Source organism: Apodemus sylvaticus, chromosome 19 (assembly GCF_947179515.1).
Source record: "Apodemus sylvaticus chromosome 19, mApoSyl1.1, whole genome shotgun sequence".
NCBI lineage: Eukaryota > Metazoa > Chordata > Mammalia > Rodentia > Muridae > Apodemus > Apodemus sylvaticus.
In genome coordinates, this window is record NC_067490.1 from 10,296,363 (window position 1) to 10,319,727 (window position 23,365).

Sequence of the window (23,365 nt, forward strand, 5' to 3'; positions counted from 1 at the left end):
ATTTTATACTATTTTGAAATCACCCAAAAGGACCTTAAACCTTATTCTTTTTTTTAAATTTATTATTTATTTTATATATGAGAGTACACTGTAGCTGTCTTCAGACACCCCAGAAGAGGGCATCAGATCTCATTACAGATGGTTGTGAGCCACATGTGGTTGCTGGGAATTGAACTCAGGGCCTTTGGAAGAGCAGTCAGTGCTCTTTACCACTGAGCCATCTCTCCTCTATTCTAAACTGATGGCTTCCGTTTTGCTCTTCCTTCTGATACGTGCGTAGCTAAGTGGGTGTTGCATTCCCTAACCTTATTACGCTGCCATCCACTCCTCCTTGAGGCCTCTCAGGCTTTGCTCCATGTATTCAGAAGCTCTGTGGCTTGTTGTCTGACACTCGGTAGGATCTGTGGCTGCTGCTGTTTCACACCCTTGTGTGTCTGTCTGGTGGTGTGGAAGTCAGAGGACTGCTGGTAGAGATCAGTTCTTTCCTTCCACTTTGTGGGCCCCAGGGTCTAACTCGGGTTGCTAGTGTCCTGACCCTTTGAGCCCCTTTGCTGGCCTGTCCATGTGTGTGTTGCCTTGCCGGTAAATGGAGCCCTTTATCATCATATACTATCATTTGTTTCTTCTGAGAGTTTGTGTAATTTAAAAATCTCTTATCTAATTATTCCTGCTCATCTGGTTATCTTGCAGGAATTCTCTCTCTCATCCACTTTCAGCAATACCCGTGTCCTCAGAGCTGAAGGAAATCTCCTAAGATATAATTACCCGTTATGTTATCAATCCATTTGTCGGTCTTGTCTTCTGGCAGGGAGGGTTAGTCTGTTAACACTGAAAATATTCTTGGTAGGGAAGGCTCACCTTGTTATTTCTGTGTGATGTGTAGGTTTATTGCTCCCTTTATTGGTTTACTGATTTGCTCTCTTACTGTCTTTCTTTTACAATAGCCTCATAGGAATATCATTTCTTTTTGTGTTTTGTATAGAACTTCCTTTTGTGGCTTTAAGGTTTTTGTTTTTTAAAATGTGTGTGTGTGTGTGTGTGTGTGTGTGTGTGTGTGTGGTCTATGCAGGTGTGTGTGAAGGCCAGAGGTATTGAATACATTTGGAGCTGGAGTTACAGGCAGTTGTGAACCCCCAATGTGGATGCTGGGCTCTCTAGAACAGCAATACCTCCTTTTAAACCCTGAGTCATCTCTCCACCCCAGTGGTTAGGATTCTGACTACATAAAACACCTATAGTATAGCGTTCTATTCTGAATTGGTAATGATGTCACTTCAGATTTGTATAAAAACTCTTCCTTTGTAGCTCCACCCCTTCATACTTTGTCAGTAGCACAGATTATGTCTCTGTATATTTTATACCCACTTACATAGATCTGTAGTCAAGTTTGTTTAAATTCGTTTAATCAAAATTACCAGCCAGCTACGGTGGAGTATACCCGATCCCGGCTCACTGAAGGCTGAAGTAGGGGAATCTTTTGTTCAAAGCCGAATTGCATAGTGAGACCCTGTCTAAAAACAAATAAGTAAATAAATAATAACAAAATAAATAAATAAATGTACTATTTTATTTGTATATTTATTATAAATATATTAAAGCCTGTATTTATTTATATAGTAGTTAATTTTTAATATTTATTTTCACTTAAGGGTATGAATGAATAGTGTATATGTGAGGGTGACTCTGAGGCCAGGAAAGGGCGTCGGATCCCTTGGAGCAGGAGTTACGAGAGGCTGTGAGCACTCACGTGAGCCGAGGTCTGAGCCCCAGTCCCCTGAGCAAGTGCTCTCAGCCGCAGAGCTGTCTCTCCTGTCTCTCTGGCCCTGAAGTTATCTTTGCAGGAACGCTTCCCTCACATTGTTACCCAGCCTCTGTTGCTGTCTGCTGTTCTGATGCTTCAGCCTGAAGGACTGTTTCTTCTTAGATGTCTGTTTCTTGTAGTGATGAAACTCTGCTCACTAGCGATCCCCGAGAAAGTCCCAAGTCCCTGTCATTTGTGAGGGATACTTGAGGACATCTTCCTACTGCTTTCTGGGCCATAGGGTTTTTATTGAGAAATTTGTAACCTCTCTTTATACGAGCACTGACTTTCCACTGCTGTTTAAGACTGCTTGACTTGACTTAGTTTAGTTGGAATGCGCTCAGTGTCGTTTTCCTATTTATGCTCATTTCCAGTTCTTTGCCCTTGAATCTGTGTGATCTCTTTCTTGCCTTGGGGTTTCAGGTATTTCTCCAAATAAACTTTCATTCCTGTTTTCTTTCTCTCGGAATTCCCAGGACTTGCATGTTGTTCCGCTCACTGGCGTCCCTAAGTCCCATAGCCCGTCTTCCTCTATAGTCTTTGTGTTTTTCTAATCTACTCTGTGATGACTTTGATGGCAGTCTTCAGGTTGACTGGCTCTTTCTCCTGCTGGCTCCACAGCCATGCTTTTCAGTTCAGTTGTTTTCTTCCTGTTCAGAATCTCTCATGTATTGATAAGGTTCCTCTGTGTTCACAATCTCATTTTCTTTATGCAGTCTTTTCATAGCATTGTGTGCCTGTGCTCTTGTAGCTAATTAGGAATATTTATGTCATTTATTTTTTTAAATTTTACAAACATTGGTTTTTGCCTGCATGTATGTCTGTGTGAAGATGTCAGATAACCCTGGAATTTGAGTTACAGACAGCTGGGAGCTGCCATGTAGGTGTTGGGAATTGGACCCAGGTCCTTAAGAAGTGCTCCTAACTCCTGAGCCCTCTCTCCAGCCCCCTACGTCAGCTACTCTAAATTATTTGCCAACCCACTCAGATCTGCATTTCTTTAAGGCTGGGTTCTAGAATTTTATTATTAGTCCTTCGGTCCATGCTTGTGTTTTTATTTTTGGTGCTTTTTACTTATTTACTTAGCTGGGATTAAGTATTTGGGAAATGAAACTCCTCTTTCAGCCACTATATGTTAGCTTTGTGCAAGTAAGTTCTTCCTAATAAGTTCTGGTTTTTCTGAATTCTTGGTCCCCTGGTGCCTGGCAGCAAAATTGGGTCCTAACCTGGTGCCTGCCTGTTTCTAGTAGCTTCTAAACTCTAGTCCTATCCCAGTACTGTCTAATGAGTCAAGATGAGCAGCAGTCCTCTGGGCAGCCTTCAGATAAGCAAGCTATTGTGCTATGACCTACTCGCTCCATCCCAAGGTTTGAAGGTTTTCCCGGCACTACACTTTCCTTGTAGGCAGGGATCACTAAAGTCACGTCAGACACCACTGACTGTCCTGTCCCTTCATGGCTATCTCTGCTCGGTCTTACAGTGGTCTGTATCCTATAGATTCTGTTAAATACGACTTCTAACTTACTAATATTTACCGAAGTCCCACAGCGGTGACAACGGTCGGCATCGAGTCAGAGTCTAGAGCAGGAGCAACCGTGATACTCTACAACACAAAGGCACTGCTTTCAAGGGTGTGCTGAGTGAGGGGAGTTTCTGCCTGTAACTAAGGGGAGGTCACACAAATGCAAGAGTCAGAACGTTTAAACCTCAGTGTCCTTTACTTCGTATTTAAGAAACATTTCTTTGAGGAAAAGCACAGGCAAACTGTTAAAAATTGGAATGACAGACATTTCCAGAAAATCCAGCAATGCTAAGGAAATCATGGTCCAAGAATAGCACAGGGGCCAGAATGATGTCAGGTGGATGCGAGGCCTCCAGAGAGGCCACTGTGTAGATCTGAATGGCTGTGTAGAAGGCCGGGCAGAGGCCGCTTGTTCCTCTTGTAGAAGAGCACTGAGAGCTGGCCTAGGCTGAGCATGGGGAGGGAGGCACTAGAGGTGACCATAGCGACCAGCTACTCAGATGGCGAGGGCAGCCCCAGAAGGATTGCCCTTAGCACAGTGAGAGGCCCTGGGAGGAGATCTAAGTCTGTGGCCTTTTGCAGGAAAAGACAGGTCCAAGAACAGGCCTGTTTGGCACATTGGCTTCTCAGGACAGGTGGTAAGTAGACAAGGGCTGCATCATGGGTGGGGAAGGGGACTTCTACAGAGGTGTGGGGACCTCCTGGGAGAGCCTCAGTACATCAGGATTATTTTGAAGGTTACAGGTGCCTTTCTCTGAAGGTCATTTGTGACATGGAAGTAGGGAGAAAGGAGTTTGCTGAGCAAACTATCATCCTGGCCTGGCCGCTTGTCTGAGCAAGGCTTGCAGAAAGATGTCATGCACAGATCTGTGTTTGTCTTCTTGTTTGTCTTCTGGTCAGTGTCTCTGGGTGCGCAGGGCCAGGTTAGGCTCTGCAGCTGACAGCCCTGTGTAGTCCACCATCAAACAATAACCTAAGGGAAACAAAACAAAAAAGCCACAGACCAGTCCTGAACCCAGCATGGAAGACAGAAAGCCAGAAGGTGGAAGTACCTGTTGTCCTCTAGTGACAAATGAGTCTGTTTCCTAGGGCCTGAGCAAGGAAGCGGTGCCCTGGCCCAGGTGGGCATGGAAACTGGGCAGGCGTCTCTGGGGGTGTGGTTGCAGTGTGAATGTTCCTTGGTGAATGCTTTGCCCCCTGGAATCTGGCTATATCTGCCATGTCCTTGCCCAGTGCTCTGTGGTCTAGGAAAGTGAGAGTAACTGTTCTCTGTGAGGCTGATTGACATGAGCCTGTCTGTCAGCAGAGCTGGCTGAGGGGCTCTGTTTTCTGCCCATTGCCTCAGAGCCCTAGAAGCTCCTGGGATCTTCTAGGAAGTGTGTGCTCAGAACTAATGACTCCTGACAGATGCTGGTTTCTGCAAGATTCCGCATTACTGCCCAGGGGACTGAGTTCTGCTTAAGTTTCTAAATCAGCAGCTTCTCATCTGCATCCAAAAGGAGCCCTTGGGCCTCCAGAGCTGAATCTTCTCAGATGTTCTCCAAGGATGGGGAAGGCTGTTTGGATTTCTCTTTTGGAATGTAGAAAGAATACATCCTAGGAATTACGAGGTTATTTATTCAGCATGTTGACCTTCTTTGTGGTGCCTGAGGGAGGTCATAGAAACCAGAAGTATAACTTGTGTAAAGGCTGTGAGGGAGCTCGGTGGGTGGCACCACCTGTGTGCCCAGTCCTGTAGGCTGAAGCAGGGAGACCAGCCAACCTGCAGCCCAAGGCTGACGCTTGAGGGGAGCTGGTAAGAGGAAGTTGGCCTGTTGGACATGGGCTGTTTGCTGAGGACCCTTGGGGGTTCTTGGGAGGGAGTGGACTAGACCAGTCAACATCTTCCCAGAACTGTACCAGCTGCTACAGGGAGAGAGTGAGGGCCAGAGCTCTGGCTTCCTTCAGAAGGGGGCACAAACGGGAAGGGCAAGAGTGGCATCATTTGCCCCTGGCGTAGCTATGGTGTTGGCCATAAGTCAGAGCTAGATCTGTTCTTCAAATGGAGCCCTAAGGTCTGCTGTGACAGAAGGGAGAAGTGAGGAATAAGGTTAATGCTGGGTTGGCCTTGGGTGAAAAGAAAATGCAGAAGGACATGGCTGCTCCTGGGTGTGGCAGAAGAGAGGGGCTATTGTAGATGTGAGCGAGGGAGCCATCGCCAGGAGCGTCAGGAAGGGTCCAGACAGAGCATGTGAGGAGATGGGGGGGGGGGGGGAACCAGGAGCTGCAGCCAAGAGGACAAGAGGCCCAAACAGGACCATAGCGCCAAGATGGCTGGGTTACATAGAGAGGAGCCACTGGGAGAAGGGCAGCCCAGCCAGGAGGACTCTGTAACAAGTAGGGATGGAGGGACCCGGGGAGAACCCAGCAGCCAGCATCTGCTTTGATATGGTAATAGTTACGTTAGCCCTTAGTCCCGATTTGAGACCCGAGGGCTGAGCAGCTGGAGGGCAGTTGTTAAAGCAGGACTAGGTGCAGATCTACCCAAGCGAGGCTCAGCAGCTGCTTATGTGGGGTCCTCCCTGCTGCTTACTGGCTGTCAGCCATGGCCTGTGAGCACCCATCTGCCTTCTACTCCTGATGAAGTTCAGCAGGATGTCACCCGGGTATACAGTGCCCATCCAGTGACAGTAGTCCAGGGTAAGTTGGAGGTTGGGCCTTAGCCCTCTTACCATCAGGAGTCCTCCTCTTCCAGTCACGAGTCTTCCTCTTTCCATCAGGAACCCTGCTCTTTCTGTCAAGATTCCTCCTCTTCCCATCAAGAGTCCTCTTTTTCCTGTTAAGAGTCCTTTTCTTTCTGTTAGGAACTCTCCTCTTCCAGTCAGAAGTCCTCCTCTTCCCACCAGGAGTACTCTTCTTACCGTCAAGAGTCCTCCTCTTCCTATCAAGAGTCTTCCTCTTCCCATCAAGAGTCCTCATTTTCCTGTCATGAGTCCTCCTCTTCCTGTTAGGAGTCTTCCTCTTCCTGTCAGGAATCCTCCTCTTTCTGTTAGGAGTCCTCCTCTTCCTACATCAGCTGAAGTTTGCAGCATCACTGCCACTAACTTGGACTCTTGCTTCCAACACATGTGCCCGTGCACCTCGGGGGCCCTCTCTCCTTGGGTATCCTCCCCTGTACTGATGACATTACTTCCTAAAATGCAGCATTAGTCAGTCTCGTGCCCTAGACACCTGTGTCAGAGCCATGCTGTAAGTCCTCCAGAACCTGCTTAGAATCTTGCCCTTTTCCTTAGTGGCTCCTGGCCACTCACATCAGCCCTGCCCTCTGGCCTGTCCTACCTCTCCATGGTTACCCCCACCTGTCCCTAATCCCTCATCCCAAAGGCTGGAGTATGTCCTCCTGCACCCTCTCTCTTTGGGGCTCAGCCTCAGGCTCAATGAGCCTTCCCTGAAGTCGGCCCCTCCTTCTAAGGGGCCTCTCCTGCTCCTTTTCTCACAGAGCCCAAACTGCCTCAGATGCTTGCACCTCCGTTCCTGGTTCTTCGTGTGCTTGTTCGCCTTTTTTCTGCTTTATTGTTTAGCCCCTGGGCTGTGTTCTCTCCTGTCCCCTCCTGTTACATGTGACACACACAAAAGTTGCTTGGTATGCAGTGGTTTCCAGGTTTCTCAGCTTCTCTTGTCTCTTGGGTGAAGAGAGCAGACATAGAGGAGGCCAGCGGTGTGGCAGAGTGTTGTCCCGCAGATGTCAGGCAGTGGTGTGGTAACTGCCAGCTCGTTGTCACCATCTCTGTCTCCAGTGTGTGTGCCACAGTTGTCACATCCATACACACATACATGTACACAAACACACACGCGCACACGTACTACCCTCTGAGGAGCGGTCAGGACACTTGTTCTCTGAGCAACTGAGCAGCCATTTTATTAGAAGCAGACAAAGTGTGTGTGTGTGTGTGTGTGTGTGTGTGTGTGTGTGAGAGAGAGAGAGAGAGAGAGAGAGAGAGAGAGAGAGAGAGAGAGAGAGAGAGAGAGATGTATATGTATATTTGCCCTTGTGAAATTTCCCTCAAGTTTTTCATGACAAACATGCACCTTTGTAATACCTTTTAAGAAAAAACTACAGAAAGTGTGTTGTCATGGGAAAATATGCTAGTTACTGTTAGTCACCTTTACACAAACCCAGACATAGCTGCAAAGAGTGAATCTTAATAGAAAATGCCGCCATAAGATTGACTGTAGGCAAGTCTTAGGGCATCGTTTTGATTCATGGTTGCCGTGGGAGGGCCCAGCCTAAGGTGGGCAGTTCTTCCTCTAGGCAGGTGGTCACAGGCGATGTGAGAAAGCAGGTAGAGCAGGCTCTGGCTCTGGAGGGCGGCATTTCTCCATGGCCTCTGCTTCAGTTCGTGCCTTGAGTTCCCACTCGCACTTGCCTTAGTGATGGAGTGTGACTTCCCCGAGTTTTAAGTTGAAATAAACCCTTTCCTCTCCAAGTTGCTTTTAAAAAGCGTGTGACTTTTTATCACAGCAATAGAAACCCTAAGGTTATGACCCCAAAATTATCTCACGGTTTAAAGTAATTTTTAAATAAAATTTTGTTTAAAACTTGAGCTGCTGGGTCAGCCGTTTCCACTGCTGTGGCCGTCGTCTTTCACGGCGCCCCAGCATCAGCCGTGCGCTGCTGTGCTGTCTGCATGGACGCCATACCTGCATCTCCTGAGATGTGCTTCCCTCTCCCTGCAGCTGGAACGTGGTGGGCATCCAGGGGTCTCTGCTTAGCATTTTCGTGGAACCCATCTACTTCTCCAGCATCATCCTGGGCAGCCTGTACCACGGGGACCACCTCTCCAGGGCCATGTACCAGCGGATCTCCAACATAGAGGACCTGCCGCCGCTCTACACCCTCAACAAGCCCCTGCTCAGCGGCAAGTACCCTCTCGGCCGGCTGGCGGCCGGCGCCTCCTACCTCTGCCCTGAGCTCACAGAGTCTGAGTCCCACACATGAAAACACCCCGCCCAGAGCCAGCACCCGCTGCCAGGCAGCAGCAAAGCCATTAAGAGGACAAGACCTTGTCTCTGAGCCTCCTGGCCCGGTCTCCAGGGCCTTTTAAGGCAGTCCTTGTACAAGATAAATGTGAACCTTGCTATGCGCTGCAGAAGTTGCAGGAGCCTGACACCTCTGTGCTTTCTCATAGATCTCAGATTCATTCCTGCCCCAGTGGCAAAGACTTAGGCATTCTTCCCAGACCAGCCAGGCTGGGGCTTGGCGACCATCCATCCTCACTCAGATGCTATCCCAGTCGCTCCTGGCATCTGCCACCCAGCTCCCTCTGCACTGTGATAGGTGTGGCAGCCGCGCTGACCACTCGCCTCTCCTTCCCTGGTGCCTCTCCTGCCCTTTACACCTTTATTCCTGGTTTCTTTTCTTTTTTAGAGTGTCAGTGGCTAACAGTAAAGTGAACAGGAGCTTTTGAGTTCAAAGGTCCTAACTTCTAAGCCCACCCTTATTTAAAAGGACACAGTTAAGGTATTTTTACTCTTTTTAAAAATAACATTTTACTTACTCCTGTAAGCTCAAAACTAAAATCATATCCTAAACTAAAAAAAAAAATGCTTTTTTCCGGGGGGGTGGGGGGGTGTGCATGTGTCCTCTGCCTCAGTGCCTTGCTGCTAGCATGTCTTTAACCACAAGAAAGCAGTGTGGAGTTGTGTTTGACAGTGTCAGAGCATTGGAAGTGCGCAGGGAAGGGGAAAGGTGAAAGGTAGCTAGGATCAAATATTGCAGCTCTCTGTTCCCTAAAAATCTCTCTTTTACTCACAAGACCTGATGGTTAGGTTGAACTTTGGAGTATTGTTAGGGCATTGATTCCCCATGAGTCAGGAAGCGTTCCATGTGATATGTTTGGAGGAAGAGCGCTTGATTAGCTATTGCAATAGCAAGGTTTTTGAGGGTAGATGCTTTATAAAGAGGGGTTTGTTTAGCTCACAGTCTTGGAGACTGAAAGTCCAAGATCAGGGGCCTCATCCCTTCAGTATCTAGGTCACATGGGACAGGAAGGCAGCACAACAGAGAGAGGAATGCATGCAGAGCCTCGGTGGGGCTGGAGAGATGGCTCAGCAGTTAGGAGCACTCACGTTCCCAAGTTCAGTTCCCAGCACCCGCAACCTCCTCTAACTCCAGGCCCAGGTAACCCCATGCCTCTTCTGGCTTCCATAGGCACACACACAACAGGGCACAGTAGTTTGTCTCTCTCTCTCTCTCTCTCTCTCTCTCTCTCTCTCTCTCTCTGTCTGTCTTTCTCTCTCTCTCACACACATACACACACACTCACAACCACACACACAAATTTAAGAGCGAGAAGGGTGAAGAAGCAAAGAAACGAACCCGTGACAAGAGAACGAGGTGAGGGTTTGGCTCCCTGGTTATAAGAACTTGCTCCGCAGGACCTGACCAGGGCTCAGCACGGATCCCTTATGAGGGTCTGTGCCACTGACCTGACCTGCTCCCCTGGGCCTCAGTCCTGAACGGTTCCTCCACTTTGGTCCCAACTCAGTAGGTTTGAGCTGCTGCATCTGGCCTTTGGGAAGCACAGGCCACCTTTGGGAAGCACAGATCCAAACCATAGTGAGTGCCCAGCTCTAGTTGTCACTGCCTTACAGCCAATCATAGAGTGTGACTGTGGGATACAGGGCGCCCAGGCGCCCCAACATAGCTGAGCAGACTGGGTAAGCCACATTCCCTCAATAAGAGAAATCTGAGATGGACCTTAAAGCCACTGAAGTGTGTAACAGAAAATGTTCACCTCTCCCTCCGTGTCACGTGTACTCTCCAAAGCCTCTCATAACCTTTCGTTTTTGCAGTCCCTGCCCTTGGTCTATCTGCCACCCCAGAGACAACGCCTGCAATGCAGCAAACACGGTTGACTCTGCAGGTGCAGGGAGCCTGGGCCACGCCCTTCTGTTGACTGCCTTGTTCGTGGCTCATGGGCCTCAGTTATTGGGATGGGCCAGTTGCCTTTTCTAATCCTCTGGATGAGAAATACAGAAGTGTGGCTCAGAGCTGAGCCACCAGACAGCCCCAGAGTCACTACAAGGTGCAAGCTGCCCGAGGTGGTTTCCTTTGGAAATGCCTATGCAGTGCATCGCTGCTGTTTTGCTTTAGTGAGGACACCATTGGACTAGGAAGCCTGAGAAGCTGGCAGGTGATGGCCCAGCAGAAAGTCACATGGCCCAGGGATTGAGTGGAGGGCAGGCAGACACTCCTGCGCCACAGCCCATAGCAGTGAAGAAGATGGAAACACACCACAGTGGGTGTCACAGAAACACAAGCAGTCTGAGAAGTTGATCTTTTCCTTCGTGTATGAGTCACAGTCTCAGTAAGTCCCTGTCTCAGGCTCTCTAGGGTGTTATCTTAGGTCTAACAAGGGGCTTGAGCAAAGGGACCCTTGGGACCATTTCTGTCAGCCCCTCGCTGAGACGAGCAGATGAGGCGAAAAGCTCAGCCCCTTACTGAGTGTTGTGTTGGAGACCCCGCCCCTCCCCTTTTATCTGTGAGAATGATGGCTGTGTACCATGTGGATTGTCAGGGAGGAAGATGAATCACCACACACACACACACACACACACACAACATAGGATAATTAAACTCACTAAGACAAGGTGACCCAAACGTTCACAAATCATGATAGGAAACCCAGCACCAGGCTGCTGCTTTGTTTTCTTTTGCTTGTCTTAAGTGCAGCCACATTTGAATAAGGATTCATTCTTATTTCCCTGTGGAAATAGATGGTTGAGAACTTCCCGGTGCACTCTGCTTTGGCTCTGCAGGCCACACCTCCTGGTGGCAGGTTGTATCTCAGGCGTGTGCTGCCACACACTACCCTTCAGGTGAATGAATCCAAACCCGGGTCTCTATCCCCGTGCTTGTGGGACCAGCGCTTTACCTCCTGAACCATCTCGCTGGCTTCCTTTCTAGTGGCTGGAAACAGAAACCTCTCCCGCTTTCTCGGCAACTCTGTCCTGTTAGCTGCATACCCAGCAGGTGCATGTTTCAGGGCAGCCCGGGATTACGCCTGTCCAGTAGGTTCCCAACTTTGATCCTCCGCTGACCAAGACTATTGTCCAAGGCTCATTGAGATACAAGAGGAAAGCCCAGGGGTGCAGACAGCCCCCAAACGAGGGCTGTAGACCCTGGGTGACAGACAGACTGCTAAGATGCTGTTGGAGCGGACGGGGCTCCCTCAGTGCTACTTTTAAGGGCAGCATTGTCACAAGAATGAGCAAACAAGGGGACATAGGCATATGATTCCTAGGAGTGCAGCCTGTGTGAGAGGGAGCCCTGGGGAGACAGTAGGACAGCCAGGCCTTGGGGAAATGCTACTCCTCTCTGCAGAAGAGCAGTGGCTGCTCACACTGACAGCTTCACAAGCAGCAACCAAACCACTTCTGTAAGGAAAGGAAGAGGGGCAGTCCCAGCTACTCTACTCCTGGCTTAAGGAACTGGTTATCGGTGGACACGGCTGCTCATGTCTGGAGGCTCCCTCCCATGTCTGGAGGCTCTGTGGGCCACCGTGGGCAGGTACCCGGCTTCCCTTAAAGTTCATGCTTTAGTGGGAAGGATGTAGCTCAGTATAGAGTTCTTGTCTTCCATGCGAACTCCTTTGGTTCAGGTCCCTTGGTTCAGGTCCCCTGGAAGGAAAGGGGGGGGACAGTGTTCAGTTTCTTATTTGCGGAATAAATGACTAGTGAATTTCCCTTAATCTACTAATAAGGACTAGTAGTAATTTCTAAAACACAAACCCATGGTGATCATAAATATCCATATTGATCGTTGCATACAGAATTCATTTCTTATCACTCAGTCAGGCTAGGCACCTCTCAGAGTGTGCCTTTGAAGTAAGCGCAGCTCTCCTGATTTTTTTTTTTAGTTGAATCCATTATGAGGCCACTTCAGAGTCTCTCTGCAGTTTTGTGTTAAAAGTTCTTATTTAGCACACTTAATTTACAACAACTGGGGACTCTCATTACCCTCCAAGTTGTTCCTGCTTTTATCTGTCTCTGCACAGTGGCCTCTGATGAGCTCATTACCCTGCTTCTCACTTAGTAGCCCCAGAGAGAGAAGTTGTTCATGGGTGTCCGCCCTCACGACGTGTCAGCCCTGGAGACTGGAAATGCATTCGCGTGACTGTTTCTAGCCTTCTGCTCAGATAAAGCATATGGTTAAATTGGAACCTCGGGCTAGTCTTCTTTTTCCTTATTTGCTCCATTTTTGTTAAAGATGGCAATTTACTTGGCTTAAAATATAAGGGGAGGCGGGGGGAGTCTGCACTTTTAGAGTTTTACTTCTCAGTTAATTGACCATTTTTTTTTTTTTTTTTGTCTTTAATGTAGAATGTTGCAGGCCTAGTACCCAGGATTCACACAACAATGGTCCTTCATTCTGGTTTTATCACACAGAAGTAATACACTCAGAAGGGAAGATGACACAGTACAAATAGCTGTTTGTATACACACAATCCAATTTCCTTATGGTCAGAGAATCCCCACGAGTTGCAGTTAAGTGGACATCCATACCTCCTCTCTCAGAAAAGGAACTGTCTTGATATCTTTCACTCCGCAGTTGGGTAGCTCAACAACAAACCCAGGAAGAAGCAGTTGCAGATGAATCAGAAGCAAGGGTCCATGCTAGAAACTGCCAAGGGTGTTGTTCTCAAAGGAGATGGGGTGATTCAGGAAGGAGGCCAGGAGGCCAAATTGTCCAGCAGAGCTGTAACCTTGAAGGAGATCATTTTCTTCATACTTGTCAGGAAGCCATCTTAGCTGTTAGAAAGCTGGGTAGGCTCAGCACACATACTTGTTGACAAGAACCCTGTCTGCGCCATGTTTACTTACAGCCATGCTGACAGCTGCTGGGTGACACTGGGTCATTTGTGCATGCGGACATCTGTGAGACTTTCCTTTAAAGCAGTGCCCAGTCTTCTAATGTCTGACATCACCTTTTTTATGATGGTAGTCATGTCTGTGACCAAACTCTGTGTTTTGAAAAGTTGTAGAAAGTGTGTAAGGGCTCCTTTCCTCTGGTTTTCTCTCTCCTTTTTCTCTCTCCCTCTCACTCCTCACTCCTCCTCCCATTACTTTCTTAACAGACCTCACTGTGTAGCCCAGGCTGACCTGGAGCTCCTGCCTTGATCCTCCTGCCTCAGCCTCCCGAGTGTTGGGATTACTGGTACACCTTACCACACTGGGCTGCAAGGCTGCTGTCGTTAGTGTCTTTGCCAGACATAAAACAAGTTGAGATTCAGCTCTTCCGCATCTGTTTTCTGGAAGAGTTTGTTTCAGCTTGATATGTTTTCTTAAATGTTTGGTTGAATTCACAGAGGACTGAATTCACAAGTCCTCTATTTGATGGAGGTTTCTCTATGAGGAAATTACAAATTAATGATTTATTTATTTTTATTTTATGTGCATTGGTATTTTGCCTGCACGTGTGTCTACGTGAGGGTGTTGGATTCCCTGGAACTGTACTTACAGTTGTGAGGTGACATGTGGTGCTGGGAATTGAACCCAGATCCTTTGGAATAATAGGCAGTACTCACAACCACAGAGCCATCTCTTCAGCCACAGGAAATTACAAATTGATTCTCTGTTACTTCTTTTTTTGTTTTTGTTTTTGTTTTGTTGTTGTTGTTGTTGTTGTTGTTGTTTTTTGTTTTGTTTTTTGTTTTTTTTGTTTTTTCGAGACAGGGTTTCTCTGTGTATCCCTGGCTGTCCTGGAACGCACTCTATAGACCAGGCTGGCCTCGAACTCAGAAATCCACTTGCCTCTCCCAAGTGCTGCGATTAAAGGCGTGTGCCACCACTGCCCAGATCTCTGTTACTTCTTTAATCTTTGTCTTTGGGTAAGCTTGATGATTTGTATCTTCAAGAAATTTGGGTGTTTCATCTGATTTGTGAAATGTAGGTACAATTGTGTTCCTGATATTCCTCTTGCCATTTTAATCTCTGTGGCATCTCTAGTTACACTGTGTCCCGTCCTGGTGTTGGTGATCGTGCTGGCTAGTTTATGTCAACTTGATACAAGTCTTCAGGTACGAGGGAACCTCAATTGAGAAATGCTTCCATAACATAGGGCTGTAGGCAGGTCTCTTGTACATTTTCTTAATTAGTGTTGGTGGGGGAGGGTGCAGCCCATGGTGGGTGTAGCCATCCCTGGGCTGATGGTCCTGGCCTCTGCATCATGCTCCGGGTTCTTGCTATTTGAGTTCCTGTCCTGACTTCCTTTGATGATGAACAGTGATATGGAAGTACAAGCCAGTAAACTCTTTCCTCTCCACAGTGCTTTGGTCATGGTGTTCCATCATAGCAATAGAAACCCTGAGATAGCGCGGTTCGACTCTTCTTTTTCCAGTCAGCCTAACTAGCAGCATCAATTCTTTTGGTCATCTCTAAAAATAATTTCTGCTTTCATTGGTTTTCCCAATTATTTTCTGTTTTTCATATTAATTACTTGTGTTTTGTCTTCATTATTTTATCTCTCTGCACGCGCACATGTGTTACTTGCTCTTTCTCTAGCCCTTCGCTGTGCTAGCAGGGGTCTTTGTCTTTTACTGTTTTATACTATTTATAAATATCATTACAAATGTCATGTTCTCATTTTCACTCATTTCAAAACTCCTTGTCTACAGGTTATTCACGAATGTGCTTTTTACTTTTAGAGTATTAGAGGGGTTTGCAAAACTGTGTTACTGATTTCAAATAGACTTTCATTTTATAACCTAGGTCCTTTTAAATTTATCAACTTCTTTTGCAATGCAGTGATGTTCAGTATTAGGCTGGTGAGATGGCTCAGTGATTAAAGACACTTGCTGACCAGTGTGATAACCTGTGTTGGATCCTCTGAGTATACATGGTAAAAGGAGAGGAATTGTTTGCCACAGGCTATCCTCTGACCACCACATGTATGTTCTGTTATGTACATGTGTATACAATACACACACACACACACTATTTTTTTAAGACATGGTTTCCCTGTGTATCCCTGGCTGTCCTGGAACTCGTTCTGTAGTCCAAACTGTCCTTGAACTCACTCTACTGCCTCTGCCGCCTGAGTACTGGCATCAAAAGTGTGTACCACCACTACCTGCATAAATATATTTATAAGGACACTCTGTCCTTATAAATGTTCTGTGAGAACCGAAAGGGAATGGATATCAGTTATTTCTAGGTAGAGTGATCTATGCTGTCCCCTCCACCAAGATGACTGACTTTGTCATGCCTGCCATGTCCTTACTGATCTACAGGACCTGTCAGCCCCTGAGAGAAGGACACTGACTATCTCTTCACTAGACTCGTAGGCTGTCTGTTTCTCCTTCTAATTTAAGTCCTTTACATCATGTATTTTAGTGCAGGATTGTTGGCTTCTCTTAATAAACAATCACCTCTGTCATTGTAAGATGACCTTTAACTCTGGAAATGTCCTTCATTCTGTGATCTGCCTTGTGACCGTGGCTTTCTCCTGACTAGTGATATATCTGTTTAAGGTCTTTTTATTTTAAACACGGCAATCTTGTTCTTTCACAGAGGTGTTTGAACCATTTACTTGTATTGTGATTATATTAACTGACTTTTTTTTTGCTACTTATTTTTTCCTTGTTGCCCCTTTCCATTTTTTCTTATCATAATACTGTGTTTAATGATCATATTTTAGCTCCTCCTGACTTTTCTAGCTGTTGCCTTTGTTTTGTAGATCTAATAAATTTAAAGGGTTTATAATATACATCCTTAATGTACCACCACCTGCCTTCAAGTGATACTCTCTCACTTCATGAAGAGAGGCATCACCCTGACTCTTCAATAGATGCTCTGTTTCCTCTTTCCCCAGCCTTTGTGGTATTGTCCCAATTTAATACTTTTGTGTACTAAAAATCCCACACAATTACTTTCATTTCAATTTTTTTTAACATTTAAAGGTATTTAAATGGTAAGGTTCATTCTCTCTCTCTCCCCCTCCCTCCCTCCCTCCCTCCCTCCCTCCCTCCCTCCCTCCCTTCCTCCCTGCTTTCCACTTTATGGGTCTGGATTCCCACTTGCTGCCATCGTCTCCTTTGACTGAAGACCTCTCTTCTTTTAAGAGTCTTTTGATGAATTAATTATTCAGCATCAATACGTCTAGAAGTGTATTTTGCTTTCATCTTTTTTTTTCTTTTGGATTTGGTTTTTTTTGAGACAGGTTTCTCTGTGTAGCCCTGGCTGTCATGGAACTCACACTGTAGACCAGGCTGGCCTCGAACTTAGAAATCTGCCTGCCTCTGCCTCCCAGAGTGCTGGGATTACAGGCGTGCGCCACTACCGCCCGGCTTGCTTTCATCTTTAAAAATGTTTCATTAAGTTAGTATGTTTTTCTGGGTTGGCAGGGTCTTCATACCCTTTTAGAGTTCAAAGGCCACGGCCCTGTCATCTTGTCTGCACTGTCCAGCCCGTCCTGTGCCTTCTGTGGCTGAGTTTACGGTTTTCACTCTGAGCTTAGGCTGAGCCGTTCATAGTGGCATGCTTTGATGGAGTGTCTTCGTATTTCTTATGCCTAGGCTTTGCTGAATGTCTTAGTTCTGTAGTTTGTTGCTTTCATAGAATGTAGAAAAGATTTTGTTCCTGTTTGTCCATATATATTTTTTCTGTGTTCCAACTCTTTAAGAAATTCTAATTATACATAGATTTGGTGCTTGTCTCATATCTTGATGATTTCCTATCTTCATGTTGTCTCCCTCACCCTGGTTCGTGTGTGTGTGTGTGTGTGTGTGTGTGTGTGTGTTACCTTTCCCTCTCGTTCTCTCAGATGTTTTTAGTCTTAAGTAACAAGCGTGCTGTGGTGAGTCCTCCTGCTCAGAGATGCCCTCCAGTCTTCAGATTTCCTCTGCATTTCTCTGCCCGTGCCACTTTCTCCTAGTAAGCCTACCTGCATGGAAGAGGGCTACAGCACCCACGTGTCCTATGTCCTAAGGCACGGCATACAGATCTAAATGTGTGTGCTCCGTTTCCTTAGCCACGGCCTTCTACGCCTTTCACTCCTCAGATCAAGCCTGGGGTTGGCTCCGACAGAATCACTTAAGCCCCTGGGTGCACCTGTGCTGACTTGCTGACACTCCTCGTGCACCTGGAGTGCTGTGCTGGAAATGTGGCACTTCAGTGACAGAGCTACATGCTGTGCTTGAGCAGCCGCACTGGCTCCACTCTGTAGAACCAGAATGACACTAAGGCAGCCTACCCATCTGTCCCTTGCAAGGTTTCTAACTCTGTAGGTCCCCAGGGAGGGCTACGGCATGCTTGATAGGAAATCCTGTGGATTCAGGGCTCTGTCGGACTCTTGCCCCCACAGACAAGCACACAAGTGTGTATGTATGTATGTATGGGTTCTGACTTCCCAGCCCCATTCTTTGCTGGGCCAGAGACAGCCACACCCTGGGAGCCAAGCCCCCTCCTTGTGGCTGCTGTTTGCCTTGTTCTCAGCTCTGAGCTGGTGCTGTGCCGGGCCCCTCCCCCGTCCCCATGGGAAGGAAGGGCTTCTTGTCACTTCTTGTGTCTTCTGTTTCAGGCATCAGCAATGCGGAGGCTCGGCAGCCAGGGAAGGCACCCAACTTCAGCGTCAACTGGACAGTGGGCGACACGGCCATCGAGGTTATCAATGCCACAACAGGAAAGGACGAGCTCGGCCGCCCCTCCCGCCTGTGTAAGCACGCGCTGTACTGTCGCTGGATGCGTGTACACGGCAAGGTACTGAGGCACCCTCGCTGGGTGTCGGCCCTTCTCCATCCCTCCCACGCCTCCTGCTTCCCACCGTCTTCATTGCAGCCTCCTGACAGGATCATGTCAAAAGAAATCTTATTTCTTCAGATTGTTGTTACCTTAAGAGTACAGCCCTGGTCCCAGGAAAATAAGAGCAGCCTCAGAGTCTGCGTCCTCCCTTCTGTCCTCCCTTCCCCTACTGTCTTAGCCGCCTGCTGTCCCAGCCCTGGGGCAGGAGACTGCTTATGATGAAGAGGAAGGGCAGTCAATGGACACTCTAGATGTTCCCTCCATCCAGGTCGGAGACTTACCACAGCTGCAGGGCCCAAGTAAAACAGATAGTCAGGCGGGGTGACATTGCCTAAGCTGGGGATGTGGTGCTTCCTTATTATGAGGCAGCTCAGAGCAGCAGTGTGGGGCTCAGACAGAACCTCTCTCCCCTCCTCACGGGGACAGACGGATTGTCTTGGTGACCCTATTCCCTGGAATCTTCCAGAAGCATAGGTCCTGCAGTCACGTCTAACCAGTAAGCCATTGCTCAGAGAGGCTAAACTGAGCCTTAGGCCTGACCTCCTGTGGGTGCCATTCCATCTGACCCTTCTGTCTGTCCTCTCACAAGCCAGCCCAGCCCTAAGCATCACTTTTGAGCACTAGGCTGGGCTTCTCTCTCCCGTTGCTGCTACGGTAGCTGCTTTAAGGTGCACGTATCCTTCCACAGGTCCCCCCCCACCTGCTGCGCACCAAGATCACCAAGCCCACCACGTACCACGAGTCCAAGCTGGCAGCGAAGGAGTACCAGGCTGCCAAGGCACGTCTGTTCACTGCCTTCATCAAGGCAGGGCTGGGCGCCTGGGTGGAGAAGCCCACGGAGCAGGACCAGTTCTCCTTCACTCCCTGAGCCAGGCGGGCGTCAAGCGCAGAGTGCGAGGCTGTGGTGCCGAACCGTCCCCCAGAGCCTTGCATCTGAGCTGGGACCGGCGTGCACCTCGGGGACAGCATGGGGAGTCTGGGGGGACCACTGGACATCAAGCATCATCCCCGGTGGCTCGCACCCCAAAGGCAGCAAGGGATGTGTAGGGTGCCGGGCACCTCACATCTGAGCAGGGATCAGGTGCCAGTGGGGTGCATGGGGGCACAGGGGCCCATCGCCACCCCTCGCCACACATTTCCCTCCCGAGCTCCCCAGTGACCGCTTTATATCTCAGTTTACACTAGACATTGAGTTCTACTGAGTAGGGCTTCCTCCAGTATAGGAAAATAGAAATTACTTTGTGTGAGATTCTTGAATAAATAATTTATTCAGAGCTAGGAATGAGATTTATAAAATAAGAAGTAATTATGTCAGGTCACTTTTATGCTACATTATTTTAATTGCAAAAAAGAATAAAAGCATTTCTATGTGAAAGAGCACGAGATGTAGAGGTGGGAGGTGGGAGAGAGGCACCAGGCGCACGTCTGTGCGTGGCTCCTCTCCGTAGGTTCTCACAGTGGGTTTTAACAGCTCTCCGGGTATGAGCCCAGCATGGTATGGTGTGACCTCGGCTCACAGCTGGCCCTGCAGCGGGGATGCTGTGCCCTATAGTCATGAGCTACGGCCTGCTGCCTCTAGAACCTTCCATGCTCCTGGCTAGGTTCAAATCATGGAAAACTCTATTTGCTTCTAAGTAACTGAAGATCAAATCTGCCCATAGCCTGTCCTGGCTGGCCACCATGTGGGGGTTCTAACCATATAGGTTTTGTGACCTAGAGGCACTCAGTAGGGCTGCTGTGCACTCAGAGCACAGTCTTCCTTCTGCCCCTCCCTTGGGATCTGGTTGGGTAGGAACTACTGACCGCTCAGAGAGCTTCACAGGATGGGAAGAGTTGTAAGCAGGTACCATTCTTGGAGCATGCCACGTGAGGCATTCCTTCTGGCTTTATCCGACATGTGGTTGGGAAGTAAAACATTCAGGTTGAAGCTGGTGGGACAGTGTAAGCCCGGAACGCTGCAGACCAGACATCGGTGTCTCGACAGGCAGGCCTGGGTGCTCCTGGCATCTTGGGGCTGAACCCCAAGGTGCTGCTCAGCACCCTTTCTGCACAGGGTGGTACCCAGGGCCCTGGAGTGGACGCCTGGACCTCCTGTGCTCAGACTTGCCCCAGGTGCCTTGTTGTTTCCACTCAGGATTAGGGAGGAGGAGAGGGAGAAGGAGGGGTTGTGGTTGTCAGCTCAGTGTGCCAGCCTGCTCCAGCAGGTTGCTCTGAAGAGCAGAAAAGGCGCGGGCAGACTCACACATCCACCACGGCTGCATCCAGAGCGGATGGACAGCTGTGTGGCTCTGAGCTGTTCACCCAGGTGTTGGTGTCCTTGTCACACTGAGATAGAAACAGAACAAGAGCATAGCCACTGTGGGTTTCACCAGATTCCCAGCAGACCTCCAGAGGCTGTGTGTCGTTGCTTAAGTGAGACCCACTTGTGTCCCCATGTCAGGAGCCCTGCCGTGTCCTTGTGGCTGTCTCCCGTGGCTCTCGTCCCATGGGGCTTGATCTTCAAAGCATGAAGGTCCGACCAGAACTCCCTAGTGACCCGTGCTATCTCAGATCTCCTTGGATCACCACCCGCCCTCCTGAAAGGGAGCCCTCCCAGGCAGGATTGCAGGGCCCTGCGTGTCTTGGCAGGGCCGCCTTTGTATGAAATGCCCTGGGGCTCCTTAGAGAAGTGGTCTCATTTTATCACAGTACCATATCTCCCCCATAGGCTCCTGCACTTTCTAGAAAGAAAAACACACATGTTGGTGTGTTCTTACTCATGTTTTTAAATCGTGTTTTTTCTAGTGGAGATGGGAAGATGGATTTAGTTTGTTTTTAAGTACATTTGGGTTATAAAATGTAGCAAAAGTATATCCCATATACACTAAAAACCATGCATTACATCTGGCTTTCCATGTCAGATAACAAGGGTGCCCAACCAGGAAGTGGATTACATGCATAGAGTGTCTGAAACCACAGGGGCTGGTCCTGCTTAGACTTGACCTAGGCCCGGAAAGGAGAGAAAACCTGGAGGCAGCATGGGACATGCGCCACCTTTCCCTGCTCCCAGGATATGGCAGTTCAAACAGCCCATCTATGACCAGAGAAAAAGGAAACAAATACTTAGTTGAGACACTAAGCTCTTTGAGCCCCTTCCCAAATGTCCCCATGATGGTAGTTTGGACCCAGGATCTAAATGCCGCAGACTCAGTAGAACGCTTGACACTCCAAGACCCAGGTGGAAATGTCTTGGATACTTCAGCAGGTAAAGAACAGGAGCTTCTCTGTCCTGTGCACTTAGCTAACCCTGAAGTGGTAAGTCCACAAAGCAGTATCTCTCAGGATAATTTGGGCCCAGCATCAGCAGGGTGTAACTACACAATAGGAAAGCATTGTCTGTCGGGAGTCTTGGGTGGGCTGTCTTGTTTCTGCAGAGCCGAGGCTCCCCACTTAGGTGTAGGCAGGGTGTCCATGCCATTAGCCTGATCCCTTAATGGTGTCAGGAGGTAGCACCTCTCTAGCAAGGGACACCAAAGAACAACTTGGAATCAGAATCTGAGTCTTTCAACATTCTGACTATTTTGAAGTTTGTTTGGTTTTTTTTTTTTAATAATTAAAAATATATTTGTAAGTGTGCAGGCCATTGTCTCATAAGGCATTGCTCTCTGCTTAGTTTATCCCCAGCGCCTCTTGCCTCCAGACTGTATGTGCTGCTTGGTTTTTAAACTTTAGTTTCAGACAGGTGCACCAAAGGTGGAGAGCCACCAGAGGGTCAGGAATGTGGGGTGAGCCTGCATGTCCCACACACACACACCAAGAGTAAATGTACACAGTTCGGGGAGCAGCTTGTCACTTCCAGAATACTTTAATCCAGAAATGTCAGCTCTTCCGGTTCTCCTAACACAGGAACCCCTCTCGGAAAATTCCTTCCTATCATCAGCCCCAGACTACACCGCGAGAAGGGCAGAGCGTATGCGTTCAGTGTGTACAGCTTGTGTGTGTCCTTGTCTCTTGGCACATCTATCATGTGACAGTCCCCCTCCCAAAGGCTGAGGGGGTGGTCACCCACTCCGCAGCTGTGAACTGCTCCACACTGGGGCTCCTGGGTTCATGAGACTTTAGGAAATTGGAATAGGAAGCCTCCGACCCACCAGAAACCATGAGGAGTTAGTCCCATGGTCCGACCAATCACAGCCGGCTCCTCAGTGCACTTTCCGTTCAGTCCCTGGGGGGACGTTCACGTCTCTGTGGTAGTGCCTGTATTTTCTGTTTGCTGTTTGAATGACAAGTGCCCAGCCTCAGAAGCACTTAATTGTAGCCACAGCAGGAGCTGATGGTATAAAAGGAACTGATGGGCCATTCTCCTGAATGGAACGCAGGAGGTTAAAAGCACAGTTTGCGGAATGTTAATGGAATAAGCCCCTAAAAGCTGTTAGCTTTTCCAGGCTTTGAGTTATATACTTTTAATTTGATTTTAGAGTCTGGACACTTTACATGAATGTAATTCAGCCAAGAAACGTGTTGCTAAGATGCAATCCTCAGTGTTCTCTGTATGTATATTTATGTATATACCACATGTTACAGCCTGCATGAGCTTCCTCACACCGAGCCCAGCCGGAACTGAGCATGAGATGCTGTCACATGTAGACAAAGGACTGAGATGTTCTCAATAAAGACTAAGACGTTTCACTATGCCCTGTGCGGGTGTCTTCCTTCTTACGCTGTCCTTGCGGCCATTGCTCGAGACCATGGTTTGAAAGGTGTGGCTAGCTGCCACCTGAGAGCGGGTCTTCAGTGTGTCTGGTCATGTCGCTCCCTGAACACTGCACCAAGTGCCGAACACGTTTATCCCCCTCTGCCACACGGTGCTGTAGAAGGGAGGGCGTCCGTGATTCTGGGAGCGTTGGTTCGAGGCTCTCCTAGTGTGGCCCTGAGAGTGTTCTGTGAGAGAGCGTGTGAGCGAATCTACATGGAAGGGATTGCGGCTGTGAAACCTAGGATGGCTTTCCGTGTCCCCTTGAAAACACCTATTCAGTTGCTATTTCTGTAATTAAATATAAAATGAGTATAGATGTGTTCTTAAAGAGCCAGAGTGTCGTGTGCGCCATGAGTCTTTTAAAAACAGCACTGTCAGAGACATGACCTGCTTCTGTTTTGGAACTGGTCAGGGAGTAAAACCAGTTCAGCTAAGAGTCTGACTTTCTCTACTAAGTGAAACACATTTGCCTTTGGTTGTTTATCTCAGGCTGAAAACAGAGAATCCAAAATGGAGGCATACAACG

The 23,365-nt window shown here is 48.2% G+C and overlaps 1 protein-coding gene across 5 annotated transcripts in view; it reads left to right on the forward strand.

Moving 5' to 3' along the window:
• Positions 1 to 22,775, forward strand: part of Adarb1 (adenosine deaminase RNA specific B1) — a 135,012-nt gene extending 112,237 nt beyond the window's left edge. For all 5 annotated transcript variants that reach the window (XM_052162945.1, XM_052162943.1, XM_052162944.1 and 2 more), the window contains 3 exons: positions 8,040 to 8,221; positions 17,884 to 18,062; positions 18,793 to 22,775. In XM_052162945.1, the coding sequence (XP_052018905.1) occupies positions 8,040 to 8,221; positions 17,884 to 18,062; positions 18,793 to 18,972 (541 nt within the window). In that variant the 3' untranslated portion in view covers positions 18,973 to 22,775. The remainder of the gene's footprint in view (positions 1 to 8,039; positions 8,222 to 17,883; positions 18,063 to 18,792) is intronic.
• The last annotated feature ends 590 nt before the right edge of the window (positions 22,776 to 23,365 follow it).